The sequence below is a fragment of the Sturnira hondurensis genome, unplaced genomic scaffold (assembly GCF_014824575.4).
Source record: "Sturnira hondurensis isolate 20B ecotype Veracruz unplaced genomic scaffold, ASM1482457v3 Scaffold0004338, whole genome shotgun sequence".
NCBI lineage: Eukaryota > Metazoa > Chordata > Mammalia > Chiroptera > Phyllostomidae > Sturnira > Sturnira hondurensis.
In genome coordinates, this window is record NW_028076969.1 from 3,784,339 (window position 1) to 3,810,208 (window position 25,870).

Sequence of the window (25,870 nt, forward strand, 5' to 3'; positions counted from 1 at the left end):
GCTTACAGTTAAATTTACAAACGTTAGCTGCGGAATTGATGTAACTCCACTGTAGCTGTCTCCCCACACCACCAGCACACAACAGGGAGCTCTCTGAGGGCCATTCAAATCGGTCTCACAGTCCCCAGCACAGGGAGCAGCACAGACTGAGCACAGTTAAGGCTGGGCCAGGGGAAGCTGACAGGCAAATGTGCACACACATAAGCAAATATATAATTCCATTTGCAGAGAATTTTCTCGGTCACTATTCCCCCTTGGTTGTGCTTAAATAGGAGCTGGTACAAAATAAGGTTGGAAAGCACATCTGCATCTCCTGCGGGGCACAAGAAAATGGGGAATGAAGATAGAAATGGTGGTACCCAGCACTTCATTCCCACAGCGGCTCCGAGATGAGAAACTTGTCCTGGATGTTCTGGCTCCTGGGCAGACTACTCGGTGGATAGTCATCATCATCCCCCCCACCCAGCCCCCCCAGCCCCGCCCCTGCTGCCACCCACTCTCCCCCAGGACTCTGGAGAGATGTCACATTCACACAACAATGGCCAGCAAGTAGCCCTGGCTGGTGTAGCTCAGTGGATTGAGCATGGGCCTGTGAACCAAAGGATTGCAGTTTGATTCCCAGTCAGGGAACATGCCTGGGCTGCAGGCCAGTTCCCAGCAGGGGATGCATGAAAGGCAACCATACACTGATATTTCTCTCCCTCTCTCCTTCCCTTCCCCTCTAAAGATAAATAAATAAAATTTTTTTTAAAAACCCACAAAGGCCTGCAAGTTGAATTAAAGGGCATGCTTTTGTTTCCCCTAGAGGGGGAAGTCAAGGAATTCCAGTAAGTTACTTGAATTCACACAGTAGGAGACAGCTTGAAAAAGTTCCTGCGTGGATGCTGCAGGTGAGGCCGGCCATGGTCTGTACTGCCTGGGTTATTTTTCCTCTTTTGTTCTTCCCTTTTGTCTTTAGGGTCCTCTGTCAAGGCTGTCATGGGGCTTTTTCCTAAAAGGAAAAACCTAATTTCTCTAATTCCTGTTTTGAACCTTAAGTGCTATGCCATGTGCCATTGTCCCTATTTCTCCTTTACCTAAGGTACTCTGGACGCACCATCCCACANTATTCAAAGTCAACTCCCAGCAGGAATGCCCAAGAACTCAGTCTGTTGTGGTCCAGCTAAACACAAAGATAAAATCTATAATTCCAACAAAAGACCTGTCCTTAAGACAGTCCCGTTATCTGCACTCAAAACAAACAACAACAAACAAACAAAAAACAAAAATCCTGTGTGATTGCAATTTCCCACTGCAGATGTTTAGAACGAACTGGGCATTAGGAAGTTATCTATGTCAGGAATCCAACACACCTATATTTTGTGCTGTACATAGTGAAAAGTCATTAATACACAGTAAGTGAAGAGATGGTTTGACATGCTTCTGAAAATGCCAAGGTGACCAACCATGACAGGCTGCCATCTTCAAAGCAGAGGTGGCTCAGACACCAGAAAGCAAAACCTCCAGATAATAAGATTAAGATCCAAAGCTCAAGTTCGCCAAAAGAAAAAATCCTGATTCTCTTCCAGACCCCCCCCCCCCGCTGCCCTGTGGCCCCACCACACCTGTCCTCATTCAGGCTTTTTCTCCTTCCCTTCCCTGACACATTACCGAGTGCTTACAGTTAAATTTACAAACGTTAGCTGAAGAATTGATATAACTCCACTGTAGCTGTCCTAATTTCTCTAATTCCTGTTTTGAACCTTAAGTGCTATGCCATGTGCCATTGTCCCTATTTCTCCTTTACCTAAGGTACTCTGGACGCACCATCCCACACAGCCCGATGGCAACAGGCTTCCCCAGCTCAGCAGGCCATGGGCAGAGCCACCTTACCTGTAGCCAGTGCTGTTCCTGCCCACCACCAGATGCTTGGGCTGATCTTCACACTTGTAAAGGTTCAAGTCATTCTCGGGCAGCAGGTCCACGTCGTGGAATATAAAGCAGTCCCAATTTTCATCGTTGAGAGCTTCCAGATAGCCCACATTCAAGAGCTTGGCGCGATTAAACTTTTTATTGCCAGCCTATAGACAGGGAAACGAAAAGCTGAAAGCTCCTGCAACGAGGTTTCACACTGTGCCCCCTTCAGTTCAGATGCAGGAACTGGTATTCATTAACTCCTGCTACGCACAACTGTATTTGTGACTTGCAAATCTGACAGTAGATGCAATAACAATAAATGACAGTTTGTTTCTTTACGTTTCATACACACTCAAATCCCATAACTTAAAAACATACCTTGAAACGGGAAGTTGTTGTTTAATTGGTATAGACTCTTGGTTTTCCAAGACGAAAAAGTTCTAGAGACTGGATGCAGAATGTGAATATACTTAACACTTACTAAACTGTACACTTAAAAATAGTTAAGGTGGTAGCCCTGGCTAGTGTGGCTCAGTGGATTGAGAGCCAGCCTGTGAACCAATGGGTCGCCAGTTCAATTCCTAGTCAGGGCACATGCCTGGGTTGCGCGCCAGATTCCCAGTGAGGGGTATGCAAGAGGCACCCAAACATTGATGTTTCTCTCCTTTTCTTTCTCCCTCTCTTCCCCTCTCTCTAAAAATAAATAAATAAAAACTTTCAAAAATATTTTTAAATAGTTAAGGTCATCAGTATCATGCTATGCATAATTTATCAGTTTTTTAAAAAACAAATAATTTTAAAATACAAATAAAAATAACTCAAAAAATTGTAAAAACATACCTTTATATTTTGCATGTAAAACTACAAAACCTTTCTTACACACTCTTCATACTGACAAGTATCACTGTCTCACTGTTCAACTCTCAGCTCATCCCAATTTTATCCTATGTAACCAATTGACACTAAGCTTCCAAGAAACAGAGCTTGCCAGAAAGGATCAAGAATTCCTGACCTATGAACAGAGAAGGTCATTGCTAATATTTCTAAGCTACTTAAAAATCTCTTGGAATCACCATAAAAGAATCCCATTTTAATACTTAATGGCAGAAGCTAATCCTCACAATGACCTCACTGAGGGGATCCATCACTGCGTAAAAAAGGAACATGTTTTGAACTGTAATAAGACCCAGAGGTATGGTGCCCTGGCTGGTGTAGCTCAGTGGATTGAGCTTGGGCCTGCAAACCAAAAGATCGCAGTTCGATTCCCAGTCAGGGCACATGCCTGGGTTGCAGGCCAGTTCCCAGCAGGGGATGTAGTTCCTGGCAGGGGGCATATGAGAGGCAACCATACACTGGTATTTCTCTCCTTCTCTTCTTCCCTTCCCCTCTAAACATAAATTTTTTTAAAAGGAACATGTTTCGAACAGTAATAAGACCCAGAGGTACGGTACCCTGGCTGGTGTGGCTCAGTGGACTGAGTGCTAGCCTGCTAGCCAAAGGGTCGCTAGTTCGATTCCCAGTCAGGGCACATTCCTGGGCTGCAGGCCAGGCTCCCAGTATGGGGTGCACAAGAGGCAACCATAATTGATGTTTCTCTCCCTCTTTCTCCCTCCCTTCCCCTCTCTCTAAAAATAAATACATAAAATTAAAAAAACAAAGACTATGGCTATGGTATGAAAAAGATATTAGAGTATTAATTTTTTCATGGCTGTTTGGATAAAATTCCTTCAGAATAAATTCCAGTTTCATAAATAGTTTATCATAACAAAAACATAGACAGTTCTCTCAAAAGTTACCACAGTACTTTCCTGAAAAGATCAACACAGACATATTTTTGTATTGATAAAAAACATTGTACATTGGGAGTGGCTAGCCTAAGAAAGACCTCAGAATGATTAACAATGTTAAGAACAAAAATAATTATAAAACAATATAGTAATAGTAAAATTTTATTTCAAATAGGTATAGATGTATTATACATGCACATTAATTTTTAAGAACCTATTTATTACAAAGTGTACACTGCAGAGCTGTATCCTCTGATTTGTCAAAAGTTTTCATAAAACACATATTATTGCTTATAACCAATAATAAGGATGAAATTAATTATTTTCTTGCACTTTTAGTATTTGTAAGGATTTGTAAGGAATTGCCCAGGGCAATTCTGAAAACCTAGACATGGACATTTAAGTTGATGCCTTATTTTTCCTTTCAATAAACATTAATACCAAATACAGGCATCTGTGATCAGCCATTCCACATAGAGCTAAACTCTTCAAAAGCAGCTAACACTTACATTTACTGTGTTCCTACTAAATCATGCTCTGGAAGTTAAGTAAATCAAGAAAGTGAAAACAAAGGAACAGAGAGAGAGAAAAGAAAGAAGGGAGAAAAATAATAAATGAATGAATAAATCATGGCCCCCTAAAAAGTGAAAACTGAACATGTTTCACATAGTAAATAGTGGTGACGTTAAAGGCAGAATGGTGGACACGGCCGCAGAGCTCCATGGCTAGTAACAGACAGCAGTCTGTCAAACACTCTGTCTAGATCCCCAGGGAGGAGCCACGCTCGAAAATGCAAAACAATTTCAACATCTCATGTGTGGCGTACAGCAAATGCAGAGGGAGACATAAGGTAAATCTCGGGGCAAAATCACAGGACAGTCATTGGCTGACATGGAAGGGCTGACAACAAAACAGGCTTCCTCCGGAGGTTTTTAAGAGGCAGTACAATTTCCCAGCACTAAGTCCCATTACTCGCCACTCTGAGACTAGAATTTCCTCACTCATTTCAAGATGAACAAAGTAAAAGACCTCTCCTTTGACCATAGTTTGACATTCCTTTTTACCAAGAAAGACAAATGGTGAAGTCCATCAGAGAGAGAGCCCTGGTCTGCCCCACACTCACCTGGTGGATGACATAGATGCCATATTCCAGCTGCTGCCTCTGCAGAAAGGGGTGAAGGTGTTTTAGCAGGTACATCAGGTGTCTCTCTCTGTTCCGGTGTGGAACGAGGATAGCAACTCGCTGTGAAGCCTTGCATTCCTCAGGGTGATACCGGCCTCTGTGCACTTTGGGATTTTCTGCCTGCACGTCTTCCAGAGTAAGATCTGGTTTGAAAGTGAGCTTGTCCTCACCTCCTACAATTAAAACAGAAGAAACAACAGTAGCTATCTCATTGAGTGGTAAGAGGCTTACATGAGCTGGCACGCATAAACCACTTAGAACATTGCCTGGGACCCACTATATGTGTTAGCTTTTATTATTACTACGTTGAAGCCTTGTTGGGTCATAAACTACAACCACAGAACCACGTGGCCCAGGTTATTGGCTACAAAAGAAAATGACATACAAAAGCATGCCCTTGTTGGCCACCATTCCCTGGGTAGCTAACTCTGGCTCTGTGATTCACCCATAAATTAGAAACACATTCTGTACCACTTTCAGCCTTCAGCTCGGAGGAGAAGGTGCAATTTTCTCCAGTCATCTCAAATCTGGGTTCATCCCACAGCAGCAACCTCCAACCATGCCGCCAAACTTCGACCCCAATGAGATCAAAGTCATACACCTGAAGTACACCAGTGGGGGAGTCAATGCCATGTCTGCCCTGGTCTCCAAGATTGGTCCCCTGAGCCTGTCCCCAAAAGAGGTTGGTGATGACATCACCAAAGCAACCAGTGACTGCAAGAGTCTGAGGATGACAGTGGAACTGACCATTCAGAAGAGACACGCCCAGACTGAGGTACCACCTTCTGCCTCTGCCCTGATCATCAAAGCCCTCAAAGAACCACCACAAGACAGAAAGAAGCAAGAAAATACTAAGTACAGTGGAAATACCACTTTTGATGAGACTGTCAACACTGCCTGACATTTGCAGCACCGATCTTCAGCTAGAGAACAGTCTGGAACCATTATAAAGTCCCTGGGGAAGACTAGTCTGTGCGCTGCAGTGTTGATGCCTGCCACCCCCGTGGCATCATAGATGACAGCAACAGTGTGCAGGCGAATAGCCGGCTACTTAAGAACTACAAAGAAATATTTCAATTAAAGATCATTTGACAACCAAAAGAAAAAAAAAGAAATGCATTCTGTCCTGATGACCCTGGTGAAAAGCAGAAGTCAGAACTAGACTAACTTTAAATGTGCTCTATCCATTTTTTCTGTCTTAAAATTCCAAAGAAGGGTGAAACCTCTTAAAAAAACGAAGAGCATTCCGCCCTGGCTGGTGTGGCTCACTGGATTGAGCGCTGGCCTGTGAACTGAAAGGTTGCCGGCTCATGCCTGGATTGCAGGACAGGTTCCCAGTTGAGGGCCTTATGAGAGGCAACCAATAAATCTCACACACTGATGTTTCTCTCTTCTCTCCCTCTTTTTCTGTCATCCCCCCCAAAAGTAAATAAATAGAATAAAATAAATAAAATCTTTTTTTAAACAACCAAGAGTATAGCTATCCTCTGGAAACTGGCCTCACTCCCTAAGCCAGCAGAAACAGGAGCACGCATGTGCAATATGGCCAGAAGTGTCCACTGTGCCGTGGTAGCAGCAGACATTTGCTCTGCAAGTCTGGAAGCAGCCTGGCAAAACCCAAGACCCGTCCATGGTAACCAAACTCATGTTTGGTTTTAGAGACCAGGCTGAAGCCACTGACCTTTCTCTTGGATCTGAATTAACAGGGAATACTGACTAGTAAGAAAGGCAGCAGAGCTCAGTAAGTGAACTGAGTCACGCTTTGCAAAGAATCCATAGACAATGGTCAGGCTGTAAAATCTCAAGTTGTTTGCAAGTGGTACTATCCTCCTCTGAGCAAAGCAATTGTGAGCAACAATTGCAGGCCCTTCCTATGTGTGTCATGGCACCTTGCTTCAGGTGACCATCACCTACCATGGCTGTGGCTGCTGAGACCAGGCTCTACTGTCCGTGAAATAAAGGACTCTGCCAAAAAGCACCAAGGGAAAATAACTGTTTACAGCCACATAGAGAAAGGAACTGGCTTACAAGAAAGAGCCTTTCCTGAGGGTTCTGCATGTGAGACACAGAGATGGTAAGGGAGCAATGCCCTAAAAACAAACACCAAGAAAAGGAATAATGTGAAAGGCAATCTACCGGAGCTGCTGCCAAGCCACAGAACTGCTAGGAGAGGATGGTGGTGTGGAGAGGATGCTGAGGTGGTTTCCTGTGCAGCTTGTTAATAGGCCCACCATCCAAGTTAACTGACTATGTCTCTCTTCTGGGCCCCTGAAAGAGCCCCATGCAACAGCCTGATAGAAACCAGTCCCCTTGGTCACTTTCTCACTGTCATGACTTTTCGTGGTCCTAACTGCCCAGGACCTGTTTCCATGTGCTCTACCTGTCTCCTTACTGTTGGGAACCACCATGCCTGGTTTCAGAAGTTATAATCCCCCATGGCTAAGGCTGAGTGAGAGACCTTGAGACCCTAGGCCACTAAGGAGACAAAGCTTATCTTCCTGGCAGGGGCACCACCTCTGCCCCCTTTATTTCACCTTGCTGGGCCCCCAAGCGGATGACAGGTAAGATTCCTCAAAGGAAGTGTGACCTAAGACAGGCATGGTCATGAAAGGGCCCTCAGGGAAGGACTTGGGGGGCTATAGAAAAAGGGGGTGATGAACCCTCACTCCTCAGCTTTGATATAATCTGAGTCCTCATTCTGTCTGTAACAAGTCTCCTAATGTGTTGGCTGCCTTACTTCCCCTGCCTGACTTAAGCCTGAAACAATGCCAGAGGTGGGTGTGGGCCTGTGCTGGAAAGGGCAGGTTCCCTGGGGCGATTAACCTAAGAAAGAATGCATAAAATCCTGTGAAACCTGCTTTGCTAATACCCTCAATTTAAATGATAAGGGTCCAGGAATGAAATGAGTTTGTTCCCCAAAGTTTTATGATCCTTTAACTATCTGACCCTGACTCAGAATAAGCCGCCAGAATTCTTTGAATGTTATCTATTGTTTAATCATTTCTGCCTGACAATGATTCCTGAGCTTTAAGTATACACCCTGAATTCCTATGCAAATTAAACTCAATAAAAGCCCATTGAGAATTAGGTTCCTGGCCCTTCTCCTTTGAGAGTTCCACCACCTTTCCTCCCGAGGCAGATCACTGTCTTGGTAGACTTATTCTCATCTTTGGTGGACAGGGAAGGCTCTGTGGGCAGAGCCCCCCAACACCCTATCACCCTCATGACATCCCCTCTCAAGTTTTGTTCCTTCTGGCCCCTCTTCATCCATCACTAATTACATCACCTTCTTAATTCAGGTGTTTGCTCAACGTGTGTCACTGCCCATCTATTTCTATAAATGCAGTTATTACTTCAATAAGTTGTGAGAATTTTGCACAAGTAAGATAACACCATCAAATCTGCATTTCAATAACTCATTTTCCTATCTCAACCTGTGTACTTTGTGAACAGAATAATTCCCTCACATAATCAGGAATAGCGTGTTGTCTTTCCCGTGACCAAGTAAAGAGGAGCAGTGTGCCAATGTGAACACAATGTAAGGCTGGGATTCAGTCAGGAAAGCAGGTCTGCAGGTTTTCATTGAGAGCAAAAAGCCTCCGAAGACCCCAGGCTGCCCCACAGAGTTCATTTAGGGTGTAGAGAGCCACCTCTGTGGGCCAAATTAGGGGCACTGGACCTTGCAGACTGGAAAGGCTTACCCTGCCTTCATCCTGCCTGCACGCTGTGCCCTGGGGAAGAAAGGCAAACACATGAACGACACTGGACAGCACAACAGAAACAGGCAGACACACAAGGAGTGTGAGATGAACTCTGGGGCAGTCCCTAAAACCTTTTGGGGAGAGAAGTTACCTAAGCTAGATTATTGATGAACAAACAGGAGTCTGCCAGGCAGACATGAACTGAGGAAAAGCATTCTGGAAAAAGGGAACAATGTCCAGGCTCAGAGGAGTGTCTGGCAAACTACTAGCACTTTACTGATCTGGAGAATCAGAGGTCTGATATATAACATCACCGTGGAGTTTCTCTAATTTACATGTTCACTAAAACCAATTTACTGTCCACTAAACTTGAAAGGCAAGACATCGAAGGGGAACCATAACACACAAGATATTTAAGAAATAAACACTAAACACAACATTGAAGCTCAGGCATAGTCATGTCCCTCAACTGCATGCTTTTGGCCAAGGGGATGCTAACAGATGGGACATGAGTGGAGGCTTAAATGAGCTTGTGTTTCTCCACTTGCGGTCCACAGGTGCCAGGGCAGGAACAAGCCCAAGTCAGCCCGTCGGTCCCAGGAGAAGGAAGACACGTGGAGCAGGGCCACCAGCCGAGGCCAACTGACCCTGAGCTGAACAATGCCCACTGGTGTACGCTGCTGAGACTTTTGTGGCTGGATAATCACACTGGCTATGTTCCTATAGTGGAACACTCTGCATCAGCAGCGTGGATACAGCTCACAAACACAACAATGAAAGTTGAACAATGAAAGTCAGACACAAAAGAGTATACAGTGTATGTCTCCAAGTACACAAAGTTGAAAAACACGGAAAATCCGTGGATGGTGTAAGAAACGTGAAATAAAGGTAGTAACTGAAAGAGGTATGGGAAGTTCCTGAGTGCCAGGAATATTCCATTTCTTAATTTACATAATGGCTGCACAGGTATGTTCGTTTTGTGAAACTTAACTAAGCGGTACACTTCTGGTTTTCATACTTTCCTGTACACGTATCCAATAAAATTTACATAGCACTTGTAAAAAAGGGGGAAAAAAATACTCACTGAGGTATGGAGAGACCGCAGGGCAGTTGTCAAGGGCTGCTTTTTGCGCAGATGCTTCATTCGTCAGAGTTTCTTTCTTCCCCAAAACCACGGCCTTTTTGAAATTAGCAATGAAATCCTTTGCTTTAGGAATCTCTTGAATAGCACTTACGAAATAGTTACTGGTGGCCCACCCGACCACTGTCAGGCATAAAGTAAAAAGCAGCAGTAATCGGAATTTGTAGGAAAGGTAGAAAGTCATGTGGAAGCCCATGTCTTTTATTATTACGTGAGCAAGACGATCAGTCTGCCTCACTGCGGGCAGAAGCTCCAAGTGCAACTTTTCCGATCCGACTGCACAGCTGATGACAACTACAGACACAAGGCCTGCTTTTGCTCAGTCGTTCTGCTCCAACAGTCTCTAGAAGGCAATCACAAAGACAGGTGTCAAAAGAATATCCTATCTTGAAATAACTCACTTCTGCACAAACAGAAAACCCGTCCCCAACGGAAGCTGACTAACAGTAATGGGTGTTCTCCAAGCAGGGTTCAGAGATGAGAAACCCAGAGATTTTAGAGGTAGAAGGTTCCAACTGTAGCAGCAGACCTGCTTAGACAAGCCCAGACAAGTCAGAAGGACATGGTCCGTTTGCTGAGCCACTAAGATAAGGAGGTGGGAGCAATTAAGTAACTAAGAAGTAAGAACAAAAGAACATTGTATGGCCCTATCAGCAGCCCTGCTTTCTCAGCAGCCCTGTTTTCTTGCTTCTGTAAACCTGCTTCTGCCACGTAGGCTTAGTAAAATCACTCCCGCATGCCACACTATATAAAGAAGCCCTTGCCCAAGTTCAGGACCCAGAATTTGGAGACTGCCTCCTCTGGGTCCGCATGCGTAAATAAAGTTCCACTCCGTACACCTGAAAGCGGCTGAGTTGTTTTCTGTAACACAACCACATACACATCAAAGGAGTCCTCCCTGGGTCATCACCCAGGCTGGCTGTCACGTGAGAGAAAAGCCATGTGCAGATGTCGCACAGTGGGAGAAAGCAGAGACTGGAACTATCCCCTGAGTTCTGAGCTGGGCACAGCCTAAAACACAGCCTTGCAGTCCTCCTGGCACAGCTTTAAGAGACGGTTAGCAACAAGTGAAATCTCCTTACGGAAAATGAGACAAAAGCTCTTCTCTGTGGGAGCTAGAAAAATGTGTCCCTCAACAGGATCAAAAAGCGAAGCTTTTCACTAGGAGGCGCTGGCACGATCACATCCCAATGGATGGGGGAGGCGGGAAGAGAAACATAAGAAAGTGCTGACACAGGAGGCCACTCACCTGTAAGAATACAAGGCAAAACTGTTCAAGGTCAGGCGTTCTGACTCAGAGACTGCAGCTCTACCACACACTGGCCATGAAACGTGGTCTTTTCTGGAGAGAAATATAGTTCTCCCCAGAGATGTTATTGTGGGGCTGGCTGACCTAATGCACAGGTGACAAACACAAGGCCCACGGGCCAAATCCGGCGGCACCTGGTTTCTACGAGGCAGCAGCGCCAAGCTCTCACTTAACTGTTAAGAAGTAGTTACATTATCATAGAGTCCTAACTTTACATTCCGCCCTTTGAAGGCAACCACCAGGCTGATGTGGCCCCCAGTGAAAATGAGTTTGACACCCCTGACTTCCTAATATATTCATCCATCAAGTGTTAGCCCACCTCCTGATGCACAGTAAGCACCCATGGTGACCATCACTGTGGACACTGTTACAAGTTGTGACTTTAAGGAACTCTTTATTAGTGAGGGCCAATAGGTGGACACACTGGAGGTGCAGCTGCCAGGACCACGACTCTATTAGACCGTATTTCTCACTGTCACTTGATAAACTGCCAAGCTGGTTTCACACCTCAGTATGACTCCATCTCTGAGAGGTAGCCATGCTCTTAGTTACCGACGAAAATCCACTTTCTGAGGCCACACAGGCGAAGGCCCACTCTGACCAGGGTGAGCTCACGAAGGCGACAAAGGTGACCCGTGAGCAGCAAAGCCTGCGCATCCGCTCTGCACTGCCCAAAGCACGTCTCTCCTCTAACCCTAAACACATCACCAGGAGAACACAGAAAGGCTAAAGCCAGAGCACTGATAACCTGAATAGCCAAACATACCCCCAATTAAATGAACAGAACGGAGACGAAAATATTTTCTATGCTAAGTGACAACATGGAAATGCTTATGATGAAAACTTATGTAACAAAAAAAGATAAAATAAACTCTATATGCATGCAAGATTACCACTAAAATTACAGAAATAAGAAAACTCTAGGGGGGAAAAATAGCCAAAAGCTAGCAATAATTGTTATCAGGAATATGGAATTGGCCAGGGGTTTATTTTTCTCTTTTCTTTTCAGAATTTTGTATGATATACTTCATTCTTTTATAATAAAAAATTTTTTAAAAAATGATATGTGGAGATATGATAATTTACTATGAAAAACAAAAACAAAATCAAAGTCTTAGCAACTCTCAAGATGGCCTCATACTTACTGAAGGGTAAGTATTTCAAAAATTTAGCTCTAGGTTGTTTGAGGGAAACCTAGAAAGCATTTAGACACAATGTAACCAAAGGAGTTGAAGTTCCTGTCAAGCCACAACAGATGTGACCCCCAAAGCATTAAGCAATATGGCTTGTTTTTACTCTGCAAGGTACCCTAAGAAGTAACAGCTAAGAGCAATCTATTCCTGAATTTACTCTGTGCCATGCACTGGGGTTAAATCACTTGTATCACCTTATTTAATTCTCATCTCAACCTCATGAGGTAAGAATTATCAGTCTCCTCATTTTATAGAGGAGAAAATGAAGGTTTAGAGAGATTAAAAGCTTTGACCAAGACCATGCAAGTAGCAGTGCTGGGCCTTAAGCCCATGTGGTCAGCTCCTGGGCCTCTGCCACGCCCTTCACATGGACATTTCAATCTTTCTTTGGGGCCTGGGTGCACCCAATACACACCCTTGAAAGAGACAGGGGTTTTTTGTTTTGGTTTGTTTTTGTTTTGTTTTCATCAGCATTCTACCTTTCTCCCACGCCCTCCCATGCGCCCCACCCCCTTTCTTTAGGCCTGTTTATTCAAATGGCTTCCTGGAGTTCTCCTGTCTTCCCTCTGTAAGAAGCTTAAATGCTAGGATTGTCAATAATTTTTTATTAAAATTTCAGTCTTAGAAAATCTAGACTGGGAACAGATGGCCCCCTGACAGGGAGACTAGCCTGCCGGAGAGGGCTTTTCTGATCGCGGGGTTGCAACACACACGTCCATCCCCCCAGCATTTAACAGAGGGTGGGAGTGCGATTTAGAGAGACTTAAAAACCGACCCAAGCAATGAGCTTGGAATAATCATAGACCCTGATTGCTGAACTGCAGCACAAGGAATTTATCCAAAGATAAGAAATTTGTTATAAAAGTAAGGGGCCATTCTTAGTCAGTACTTAATAATTAGTCTTCATTGCTAACCCTGCTTATTGAGACTATGTGGGATCCAGTTAAAAATAATCACTTCTTACTTTTTCCAGTCTTGGTGCTCTCCTCAAAACTGACTCTACCAGGAGCCGGTATGAAGGAAGCTCAAGTGTGAGGTGTCCTTGGTCCTGTGAGGGAACATCTAAGGTGTGAACAATCTGTAACACAATCGTCCCTGAAGAGAGATCTCCTGCCCAGCCTGCTTTTCAGCTAAGTGACTGAAGACCATCCCTTTAGGCATGTTTTCCCAGCTAGAAAACAGTTTTAAAAAAATCTTAAACCAGTTACTGCAAGAATTTAATGAGATTATATACACAAACACACCTGGTGCATTCCAAGGAATATACTTATTGGAAGGAATATTCTGAAGAAATATTTATTGACCATGATTATTAGTGTGATTCATGCTCAAAGTTTACCAGAATGCTAATCAAGACAGTGTTCCCTCTGCAGTTACATGCTAAAATACAGACGATTTTTAGTTTCTATTTCTCTGTAATTTGCTATTTTTCTTTCAACGAGTGTATATTATTTTTATAATTAAAAACATAATTTTTAAACAAAAGTTCTTGTTAGGGCAGGTAACTCCTGGCTGGGGTTTGGGGAAAATGTTATCAGAACAGACTTATTTATAACAACATTTTAAAAACTCAGAGGCTCTGAACTCTCTCTGGAGAGTTTTCTTTTTCACTCAAGGCTGTCTTGAAATAAAGAGAATCGTGGCCACAGAGAACAAACTCAGGTAACATGAAAGAAGTTATTTTAGGGCAAGACTCACCACCCTGTTCCTTTATAGAAGCTTGCCCTAGAGTTAGTTCAAAATGATGTTTTCATAATTTTGTTTTTCCTCTTCTCAACTCATCCAGTCTTTCCTGACCACTTGCTATTTTCAGGCGCAGTGCTGGGCACACAAAGGGAACTGAGGTGTACTCCTCACACTTCGAGTTTATTTCAATCCTGTCTCAGACGTTCATGCCTGTGATTTGTTTGCAAATAAGCTGGCCCAACTCAAAGGTGGGGGAAAAAATGAAATTAGATTGGCAAAATATTTGGAAGTACTGAAGCTAGGTAATAGGTACCTGAGGGTTCGTGTTCCTATTTTCTTTTTCTCTCTACTTTTGTATATGCTTGAAATTTTTTATAATAATAAAAGAAATAAATCTGGTAAAGAAGACAAACTACAACAAAAGGTAAATCAGCATGAGTGCTAAGTGTCATTCATGGAGAATCTCCACACACACATTTTGTACCACCATGCAGGGGAGGGAGCAGCAGGCAGGACACGAGGTATTGCCCTGTAAATATTTCCTAAGTACTTACCCACTAGGAAGAAAGGATATGGTCTCCAGTCAGCTGCCACAGGTGCCAAAATAACATTCTGATGTTTCTAAATCCACCTGGTAATCCTAAAGACACAGGCTCTCAGAGTCGGCACGCCTTGGCTCCAGGTCTTACTCCCTCGGGTTTCTCTGGGGCGGGGGCAGCGCCAGTGCCAAGGCCGGTAACTTGCCACCCCCTCCACCCCAGAAGAGTCCTGAGAGCTGTTTTGCACACGTTGTCTTCCTGTCCTTGGGCCTCTGGTATTCACTCCCCCAGTTAGAGCTCCGTTATCTGGTTTCTGAGTAATCACTGCCCAGACCCCAAAGAAGCAAGGGTTCCCTGGTGGGGGGCAAGGGTGGGATAGAAATTGCAGCCATTTACATGCACAAGTCATAATTTAAACTCAAAGACTGAGCTCCTAATGGGCAAAACTGGAAGCATTTCAGTTTTGATGGTGTAGACAAAAATCTGTAAAAAATCATATTCCTAACAGAGCATGTCATGGTGGGCGGTCACGCCTCAGGCCTATATACAACTTCTTTAGTGAAAGGTTAGTAAGTAAGCCTTGTCCATTGTTCCTGTGTATCTAGGTTAATACACCTGTGAAATGTGAGAAGTGATAGCCACAAGGCCTAACCACCCTCAAGAGAGCACAAAATCTTAACCTGTAATCCAATCCCCACCTTGCTTTCTCTCACCTTCGTGTAATCTTCGTTTCCTCCTCAATCTCAAATGCACAAAAGAAACTGCAAAACTGTTATTCTCCAGAACACCTGAGATCTTGCTTCCTAGCACTTGTCAGTTTGGCTCAAATAAATTCTCATGAAAATTCTCTATAGGTTTGGGTGTTTCTTATGTCGACAGTAAATATCCATGAATCCACAATAACAGAAATGATCAAATAAACATACTAATTCCTAGAGTTCACTTCCAGTTAATAAGGAAGCAGATGAGAAAAATCACCATTAGGCAGACACCACTGTATTCACTGGTGCCCACAAGATCCCCCAATGGGCACTGAAATCGGTGGGAGAAAATCTGAGGATAAACAGTCTATACAGTCTCTAAGTTTCTCCCTCAGAATAATTATTTACTACAAAGGAAAAGACAGGTACTTTTATAGTGAAGAAACCTAGCAGATATCATCTTAACCAAGTGATCAAGGTTAGTATCACCAGTGATAAGACCTATTACATTTCATGAATCAATGATAAAACTCTAATTGGTACTCTTATTTAAGAGTGTCAAAACAGCCCTGGCTGGTGTAGCTCAGTGGATTGAGCACAGGCTGGGAACCAAAGGTCACAAGTTTGATTCCCAGTCAAGGCACATGTCTAGGTTGCAGGCCAGATCCCCAGTAGGGGACATAGGAAAAGCAACCACACATTGATGTTTCTCTCCCACTCTTACTCTTTCTCCTTCCCTTCCCTTCCCTTCTCTTTGGGGGAAGGGAAAAAAGAGTGTCGAAATAGTGAAAGATAATGAAAGACAAAGAAAAAAACTGAGGAACTATCTCAGACTGGAGGAGACTAAGGAGAAATAACTAAATGCAATCATTAGTAGGATCCTGGATAGACTATGGAAATAGAAAAAAAAAAAATCATTAGCTACCTAGAGGGAAGGTTGGAGAGGGAAGGCTGGCAGCCAGAGGAGGTGCGATGAACACGTCTGCCTCCCCCTCCTTGCTCCACTGCTGTGCGGAGCATTGGAGGGAGGGGGTGGCACGCTGGGATCACCACAGAGCCCTCCTAGGCCACTGAGAACAAGAGGATCAAGCTCATTCTACCATGATCCTTCCTTCCATTTCCTGGTGGCTATCCTTTGCTGCTGATGCCGTGATGGGTGTACCTCAGGCCTGAGGTATATGGACTGCTGTCTGCCTTTCAACAGTTATTGAAGTACATTGCAGTTCAATGTACATTGAAGTACATTACAGTACAGTTATTGCGGTTGTATTGAGGAAAGCTGGGTACAGTAAACAGAATCTTGGAAGCTGCTTGACTGCTGTCTCTTCTCAGACTATCCTTAGAGAGCATACCCCCAATTCATTCTGGATTGGTAGATCTGAAGTACAAAATATTTCCTTATTTATTTATTTATTTTTAGGGAGAGGGGGAGGGAGGGAGAAGGGAAGGAAAGCATCAATGTGCAGTTGTCTCTCGCATGCCCCCAACTGGGGACCTGGCCCACAGCCCAGGCATGTGCCCTGACCCAGAATTGAACCAGTGACCTACCGGCTTGCAATGCCCACCCCACTAAGCCACACCAGTCAAGGCTGAAATACAAAATATTTTCTAGATAAGTAATGGGACGTCATCTATAATCATCTCCAGGAAAGAAGCCATCAGAAGGAAACTATCAAAAAAGAAAAAAATTTGCATATGAAATATTCTGACCAATGGTCTAATTACATCAAGTGGAATTTGTAGAGCACCTGTTTCCTGAATGTATCATTACCAGTATGGACATGTTAACTCGTTGCATGAGGACTTCATTACCGCTTTACCAGAACAAGGTGAAGATCGCATAGCAGCCGACAGCCTTTCCTACCTGCATGCCAGGTCTCTGTGTGCAGCAGAGCTTGTATGTAAAGCAGGGCAGCAATGACCTCTGAAGGAATGCTTTGGGAGAAGCTGATGGAATGAATGGTGCACACGGACCCTTTGTGGAAGGAACTGTCAGAGAGAAGAGGGTGGGATCAGTACCCGTTTAAAAACAAACCCACAGATGTCCCTTGCAATACATTTTACAGATTATATCCAAAGATTATGCAGCATATAGAGACTACAGATTCTAACTGGCTATGTGGACCACATACAATTTGCGGAGGATTCAGTGCCACTCTGAAAACAGTAAAGGCATCTACTGTTCGCACTATCGTGATATTTCTGCATGATATTCTTGATTATCTCATAGGCCACCAATGCTCAGTGGCCTATGAGATAATTCTATTAAGATGTGGGATAAAACCAGCTTGGAATGTTTGAAAGTGTTAACACTGGCTCCTTTGTCTCCAGGATGATGAATGGTCGTTGTGACTAGGGCTTCAGGCTCCACAGTGAGAGGCTGGGAGACTAACAGGGGTGAAGTTCTGAACACGCTGGTCCACCAGACGAGGCTGAACTGCACTTCTGCTTCAAGGCCCTGATGGCAACCTGTCCCAAGGACCTCTCTATCACTGTGTGGGACATGGCTTCTGCCAAACGGTCACCACTTTACTCAGTGGCCTGGCCAGCCACTGCACTGCTCTCAGTGTAGTAGACTCTGATGGTAAGAACATCACGTCTGCCTCTAGTGACAGAACCATCAAAGTCTATAGCACCGGTACCTTCAAATTCTGAACGGGCACAAGTGAGGCCTTGCCTCTCTCTGCAGCTGGTTGTTAGTAGATCATCAGATAATACCACCACGCTGTGGGATATTGGACGGTGCCTGTTTAAAGGCCCTAGTGGGACATGAAGAACTGGTCCAATGCATCTGCTTTGGGAAGAAGAGGATTGTCAGCGAGGCCTATGATGGGACTATTACAGTTTGGAACTTAAAAGTTGCTCTCAACCCTTGACCCTCAGTATTGGGTTTGTGCACGATGGTGGAACATTCCAGACATGTGTTCTGGCTACAGCTTGATGAACTGCAAATTATTAGCAACTCTCGTGATAACACTATTTTGATTTGGGATTTCTTAAATGTGTCTCCCAGTGCCCAGAATGAGACCTGTTCTCCTCCAGAACATACACTTACATCTCCAGGTAACAATCTGTACTTGACCCCTTTCGGAGTTTCCTAGTCTTGAAATGGCTACATGGCCACCAGCGCCTAAGGGCGTTCTTCACAAGAAAGCTATGAGCTGCAACTGGTTCCAGACGCTGGGCAGAGGCAAAACTGTGTAACTCTTCAAGTACCAGTGTTTCTCACCTCTGATTTCATCCTCCACTTTGAGACTACCTTAGCTTCACTGACGTCAAGTGGGACAGAAGCCCATTTCCTTCCTCCATTAGCAAAAAACACCAAATGCCTCAAATGTACATTGTTCATATAAAAGTGTGTTCTCCAGAAGTAAATCAACAATCAAAAGAAGACTGGGCCTCTAATTCATATTGCTTTGTCTGCTACTAACAAAGTACATTCTTCTTCCGTAAAATGTCGGGCGCCTGCCCCTACCCAGAATGTCTAGGTCTTTCCTTTTCAGAAGTTAACATCCCCTTCTGCCGGCCCACGTCATTCTGAATTCTGACTTGTATTAGAAATATGTTAGATAATGGAAAAATTTCTCTGGGTTGTTTCAGTAATTTTTTTTGCATTACACTTCCTTTCCGTACCATTTCTTTTAATTTAACAACTATAAGCCATGTTATATTATCTCCAAACAGGTCTTTTCTTTTTATTAACTGTTCTCTCTACCTCAACCATCTCCTGATATTTGGTAGAGTAACATCTTTACAAACATTTGCCTCCTAACTTACTGTATCCACATGTAGATATAATGTACATAATAGTTTAACCTCAAGATGAAGTCAAGCCCTCCCCTTCCTCCATGCCCGAGACACTAGTACAGAGTGTGTTCCCACTAGTACTGGGCTGGGCTCAAGAACCCAATACCAGGTTGATAGAGAGTGTCTAGAACCCTTCCTGCTGTATTCATATGGTGTTTTTATTTTGTCACTGTCACTGTGTTTGTGTGGTGTGTTTTTTATGGGAATCTTGTTTTAAAATGTAATTTTGAAAGTTTAATACAGAATGTTTTTTATATACTTTTTAAAGGCTTTCTTTATTTTTAGGCAGAGAGGAAGGGAGGGAGAAAGAAAGAGAAATATCGATGCAGGAGAGAAACATCTGTCGCTTGTCTCTCGCACATGCCCCAACCAGGGACCTGGCCCTGGTCCAGGCATGCGTCCTGACCAGAAATCAAACTGGCAATCTTTCACTTTGTGGGAGACACTCAACCAACTAAGCCATCTCAATGAGGGCCAGAATGTTTTATTTGTTGTGCAGTATACACAACAGCGAGGTACCTTTTGTTGTTGTTCTCCTCATAAGTACTCCTGAGTACTTACTATTAGTCATTTCCCATAGTATACATTTGACTTCACTGTCAAAAATCATTATTCTGTGGGTTTGTAACCCTGGGGAGGGAAGAACAAGAAGGCCCTACTGACTGAGCTTCCTGGCTTCAGAATCCATGCATTCTAGCCTCATCAGGATGTTAGCAGGTCTGCCTGTATGTTGGGGCCCATGTACCAGGTCTGGCTTGTTCAGAGGCCCATCCCGAGTGATGGGTATGGCTACACGGTACAAAGATTCAAGCTCATGAATCCCATCCCTGTCATCTCAGGTGTCACCTGCTGATGTGGCTCCGGAAGGTCCTCAGAGTTCCAGAGTGCTCAGCAGACGGAATGTGTGAATGATCTATCATCCTGACCACGTGTGGAAAGGATTTTGGCATCTGATTGGGACTTCTTTTCCCTTGTTCAATATTAGGTTTTCATTTGCCCCTTGCTGTTGTCTCCAAAGATCAAGGAATGTCAGTAACATTTTAAAGGACCAATAAGAACTTCCTGTTATTGAAACCTCTCCCCATGGAAGCACACTCTGTTACCAACAGGAAGGTCCCTAGTCTCTGTTCTGTCGTTTGCACTGAGAACAGCGTGGGTATGTGATTCATTCATTGGTTAGCTTTGCTTTTTCTTTAAAAAAAACAAAACAAAAAAACATTCCAACTGTAATTGAACAATAAAATAATAAATAAATAAATAAAATACATTCCCACATGTTACTAAATAATTTCTGTTTTTAAGAAGTTGAGTCTAAAAGTATAAAGAAAATAGTCCTGGCCAGAGAGCTCAGTTGGTTAGAGTGTCTGTCACAACACACCAAGGCTGCAGGTTTGATCCCCAGTGAGGGCACACACAGAAATTAACCGAGGACAACAAATGGATCTTGATCTCTCTCTCTCTCAAAAAAAAAAATCAGTAAATTAAAAATAAATAACGAAAAAGAAAAGGGTAACAAAATAAGCCTCCAATCACCAGGCTGACGTTGTAAGCTTGACAGAAGTTGTGAAAGTGACTTAACTTTTGCCATTCTTCATTTTACACTGTTACCAGCAAACTGGTTAGGAGAGTCCCAGGGAGGGGAGAAAATACAAGGCAGGAAGAAATTCTTCTGATTTACGGGACTTTCTGTTTTCGTTTAACATGAAGTTCTTGTTCCTTGGGAAATCAAGGCATTTGAATAGGCACACCACCTTTGAACAGTGCCTACTATAGTACAGCAGGGGACTTTGGCACCCAAGGACTTCTAACTTCCTGGGATTATAGTAGTAATTTGCAACGACAAATCACTGCTTTAGTCATGTATTAAAGCACCGAGATAGCCTAATTCTAACTTGTTAATTAATAATGTTTGCCAATTATCTATTTGAAATAAATTCGTGTCTGAACAACTATCAAAACTGTTAAACTGTACAGATATCATTTATGACAGCCTTATACTATAGGATGTGCTTAATAAAAAACAAAAAGTTGACCTGTGTCTAAAAAATTGCTCAGTGGTGTCAATAAATCAAGTATGAGTTTTATGCAGTACATCTAATCTGGCTCCATGCAATTGTTACTTTAGCTACTAATTCAAAGCCAGGACTCTTAATAAAGCATTGTAATACTCTGAAAAAAATGTATCATTAGCAGAAAAACTGATGACATTCAAACAAGGTCTGTAGTTAATTGTACTGATAACTGAACCATAGTTATATAAGGGGTTACATTAAAGGAAGTTGAGTGAATTTTCTATATGTTTTTGCAACTTGTCTCTAAGTCTAAAATTAATTAAAACTTAAAAGTTAAAAAAAAGTTGAAGACTGAGTATAATCCAACATGTGACAGAAAAATTAATTTAATTCTCTAAGAGAATCGCTGATTTTTGTATTCCTATGACTTGACACATAGCCAGTGCTAACTTTGGTAAATAATAAATTACTTTGCAGGATATGCTCATTAAAATACTTAAGGACATTACTAAAACAGATGAAATGCAAAAAGGAAGAAGGGGGAAGAGGAGTAGGAAAACAATGATAAATTAGGAAAGGGGAAAATTAACCGGGTGTAAAATTACATTTTGGGAAGTTTTTAGAAAATCAAAAGGCTCCCCTCAACCCCACCCCGCCCCACCCCCGTGCCAGCTCCCCTCAGTTTACCGACACCAGCACTTTCCTAAAGCTCCATCTCTCATAAACGGCACTTTCTTTTGGTCATGCCCACCACCTTCCACTCCTCTGCCACTGAGCACTCCAACAGTGCCCCTCTTTCCTGACTCTGAGTACTTCATCTGCACCTCCCTCCCTAAACCCACGGAGCACAGTGGAGCATCTGGGCAAGAGATACCGGATGACCCCCCCATCACCCATTTTACAGCAAGAGCTGTTATAAAACGGTCAGGTAACATGAAGTAAATTTAACAAGTGAAGGACTGAAACTGGTATATGCAGTATAGGCTATGCAGCATAACAGCATGCATAGGAATTTCTAACAGGAGATTTTAATGGAGATTCAATGTGTATTTTTGCGTCATTTTCAGCTGTCCCAGAGAGCCCTGCAGTGGGGTCAGAGTTTTCTTTCTGCAGTCACCAGGGACACCTCAGTGAGAAGGTTTGAGAACACCTCCAGTAATGGGAAGAAAAGGACTAAAGTCACAAAAAGCTGAGTTCAAATCTTAATAGACATATAAATGGCTCTGGACAAGTGACCCAAATTTCTGAGTGTCTTTTGCCATTAAGGCAAAAAGCATTTTTCAAAGTGTGGTCCCAAGAATGCTTATAATACCTAATACAGAAGGCAATTTGTTAAAATTGCAGGTTCCTAGCTAGGCCTTGCTCTCACAGCAGCTGGGCCTGGGACTCAGGAAAATGAATTTTTAACAAGCTCCTCAGGTTATTCTTATACGCATTGAAGTTTGAGAACCACTGAAATAAGAGAATAGGCCTGAAATGTAATAGATCCTTCAGAAACGTTAACTTTCCTTCTAATTAGGAAAAGCTGTAAGGACATGTGAAAATCAGATTTCACAAGTGCGTATCAATAACTTTTGACATCATCAACCAACATTACTAAAATAACAAAAACTAAAAGGAATCAGTGTTACTGTTAGGGAGCTGATTTTATTAACTACAGTACCTCCATATGATGGAACATGTGCTTTCATTAAAATTTAACTACGTGAGAAAGTGTTCATAATAGCTAAGTGAAAAAAAGAATATAAAAATGTACATAGAATATAATCCCAATTATGCTATACTTGTGTGGTATGCATGTGTTTTACACGTAAAATGCCAGAAATAATTACTAGTGGTTATTTCTTAATTGCAGAATTAAGAAAATTTTGTTTCTTCTATATCTTGTAATTTTTCTAAAATGGGTTTCTAATTTTCTAAATTTAGAAAAGTTGTTTCTTTTATGATCATAAACAATTATTTTTTCAGGTAAAATAACTCCATAATTTTCCTTTAACATTTAGAGATGACACAACAGATGGGGAGTATAACTTTCAGTTACATTAATTTGGCAGCAATCCACTCAAATAACCTTCAAGTAAATTTGTTCTAAAGAGACCCCAACAAACCCAAATCTCAAAAAGCAAACAAAAATCCTCAGAGGTTATCAATAATTTTCAATGCCAGAAATCCTGTGGTCTCTGTATGAAATTACTATTCCTAAACTCCACCCCCCGAGAGTTTTATTTCAAAGGCTTGAGGTGAGGCCAGGGAATCCATATTTTCAACAGCAAGCCAGGTTGGTTTGAAAAACCATTGTTCATTGATGGCTTAAAAAGAGAGAAGAAAACCACCACCCATACGCTTTGAAGTTTCCACTCCAAATAAAAGATCTTCGAAGGGACGGTTAGTTCTTAAATCACTTGCACGCCTCTCTGGAAAAAGTACACATTAAATAATACTCAATTTAATGTAGATACTAAATACTTATTCTATCAAGTGGCATATAAAATGCAATAATACAGTAAAGCTAGTTTTAATCCCTCCCCCAAGATTATGTGGTCTAACAGTCCAGTACTTCTCTTTAACAGATGTTTTTGATCGGATCAAAGCATTGATCATGAAAGTTTTTGCAATTTCATGGGGTTTGAAGGACAACTCTGCTCCAGAAGATAAAATTCCAAAAAGATAAAGTATGGTCCAATACAGCGTTATCTCGCCCCCCTCGAGTCACATTGCAAAACTCCTGCCCAGCCCAGGTGCCTAAAATCACCCTCCACTTCTCCTTTTAAGCCCAGTTCCTCAATCAGGACCCTTAATCCTATTCTTTCCTAGTCAAGATTCCTTGATTTTCTTGCCTTTTCAATATATTATTTTCTTCTTTAAATATTTTAAAATTCAATAACGAAAAACTTTGCTCAGCCCTCCAATTACAATCTTCTTCTTCCTCGTTTTCATCCCCAAACAGCTTACAAAGGTCTCCCTGTGCCCTGACTACCTCACCCAAGCTTGAACAGCCCAACCCAGCACACGCCCACTCGGTTGATAACTGAGATCCTACAGCTACCGACCCAAAGGCCTTTCTCTTCTCACGCCCAATCCTCCAGAACTTTTTTTTCCCAAACCTAGGTTGAGCCCTTGTCTAATGCAAGACCCAATAAACAAGGACAGCTGTGGACCGAAGCGGAGCCTCGGAGCAGGTGTCTCTGAAGTACTTCATTTTTACATTCTTTTTCAATTACACTTGATAGTCAATACTATATTAGTTTCAGGTGTACAACATCGTAGTTAGACAGGGTATAACTTACAAGTGATTCCCCCTCCACGAGACTAGTGCCCACCTGGCACCATACATATTTACCACACTCGTATTGACTCCATTCCCTATGCTGTACATTACATCCCCGTGACTTTTTAGGGACTACCAATTTGTACAAAGCGCTTTAAAATCCAGAAGCCTCTCACAACTCCTCCGCCCCTGCAGGCCCCCAGGTTGGGGTCAACTGTCAATTCTGCAGTAAAAACTCTGGGGAAAGAGGAGTCCAGCGAAGAAGGGTCTTTTTCACGCTGATGCTGCCGCTGGGACAGAGGAGCTGGGGGAGAGCCCAGAACCGTGAAGCCGGGCCTGGAAGTGTGAGGGCCCCCCGCCCCGAATCTCTTCCTACCAGGCAGTTCCTCCGCCAGGCTCCCATGGGCGGCAGAGGGAGCACTGCGGTACCCACACCTGAGCCGGTGCTTCCCGCCCAGCTCGGCCTCTGTCGGCGCCTGGCCTGGCCCCGCCATTCGGGCTGAGGCAGGACAGCCCCACCAAGGCCGGGCCGCACCAGCCCACGTGCCCCAGCCCACGTGCCCCAGCCCTACCTCGAACCCGCCGCCCGGCGGGAGATGCCCACGGGCCCCACGCTCTGGTGATGCCAAAGTCCGGCGCACTCACCCCAAACGCCTCGGTCAGCACCGCCGGGAGACAGAGGAGGCGGTAGGAACCAGCGGTGGGACCTCCGGGCCTCCTGAGCCGGGCTCCGCCCCCTGCCGGTCAGATCTGTTACTATGGCGCTGCCCTGGGGGTGGAGCAGCGGAGCGGCGGAGCAGCGGGTTCCTCCCCACGCCTGGCGCTCCACCCTGGGTCAGAAGGAGCCCACCCAGGCGCTGAAACGGGCACCCAGTGGGGGAGGAGGCTTGGACAGCTTGTTCCTTAAGTGATCTTAAAACCTTGAGCCAATACTGCGATAGGTGCTGGGCTCGTCTTCAATTCTGTACCAGTAAATGCTCTCGAAACAGGGGGAAAAAACAACCATGCCTGGGCCTCCCGCCTCAAGCCAAGACCGTGGAAGAGCACTGAAGAGTTTCATGGGTCCTGCGCTACACGAACAAACAGTAGAAACCTCTCTGGAGGAAGCGTCCTTTATTTAGTCCCACAGGATTTAAGCAAATACAAGTTAACAATTTTTTTTTAAATCAACAAGCACAAGAGGCCCCACATAAGTGTCAGCAGAACTAATACCCAACAGATTCAGGCTCCCCCTCCCCCAAGGACATCGGATATTAGAATTGTCAAACACAATATAGATGAGGCTTTTTTTCTTTTTGAAAATTTTAAAGAAAAATAGTAACTCCCTAGAAATTACCAATTACAGTGGGGCTAGAGTACCATTACATTGGCGAAATCTGGCAGATACCACCTTTACCAAGTATTCAAAGTTAATTGAACCAATAGTATAATTTGGCATCACACATGGGGTGATGCTCTGAGGATGTGACATCATCACCTTTGTTGTATTTCTGCCAAAAAATACACTGGCAGGCACACAAATTAGGGGGTATTGTACAAAATAACTGGTCCATACACTTCAAAAAATGTCAATGTCATGAAATACAAGAAAAGATGAACAGTTTCAGATTAAAGGACACTAGGACTTTTGACATCTAAATTCCTACA

The 25,870-nt window shown here is 43.5% G+C and overlaps 1 protein-coding gene and 1 pseudogene across 4 annotated transcripts in view; one reads left to right on the plus strand and one right to left on the minus strand.

The window, feature by feature from the left end:
- B4GALT4 (beta-1,4-galactosyltransferase 4) overlaps positions 1–24,961 on the minus strand; it is a 38,999-nt gene extending 14,038 nt beyond the window's left edge. Inside the window, exons 1-6 of one of the 4 annotated variants that reach the window (XM_037045552.1) lie at positions 24,869–24,950; positions 17,001–17,125; positions 13,175–13,381; positions 9,652–10,051; positions 4,807–5,039; positions 1,873–2,060 (exon numbers count right to left, since the gene is read on the minus strand). In XM_037045552.1, the coding sequence (XP_036901447.1) occupies positions 1,873–2,060; positions 4,807–5,039; positions 9,652–9,904 (674 nt within the window). In that variant the 5' untranslated portion in view covers positions 9,905–10,051; positions 13,175–13,381; positions 17,001–17,125; positions 24,869–24,950. Of the gene's footprint in view, positions 1–1,872; positions 2,061–4,806; positions 5,040–9,651; positions 10,052–13,174; positions 13,382–17,000; positions 17,126–24,795; positions 24,844–24,868 lie in introns of those variants that run through there. The other 3 variants (XM_037045550.1, XM_037045551.1, XM_037045553.1) reach the window with 3 other exon arrangements.
- Positions 11,556–18,792, plus strand: LOC118986612 (F-box/WD repeat-containing protein 11-like; annotated as a pseudogene).
- Positions 24,962–25,870: the final 909 nt, after the last annotated feature.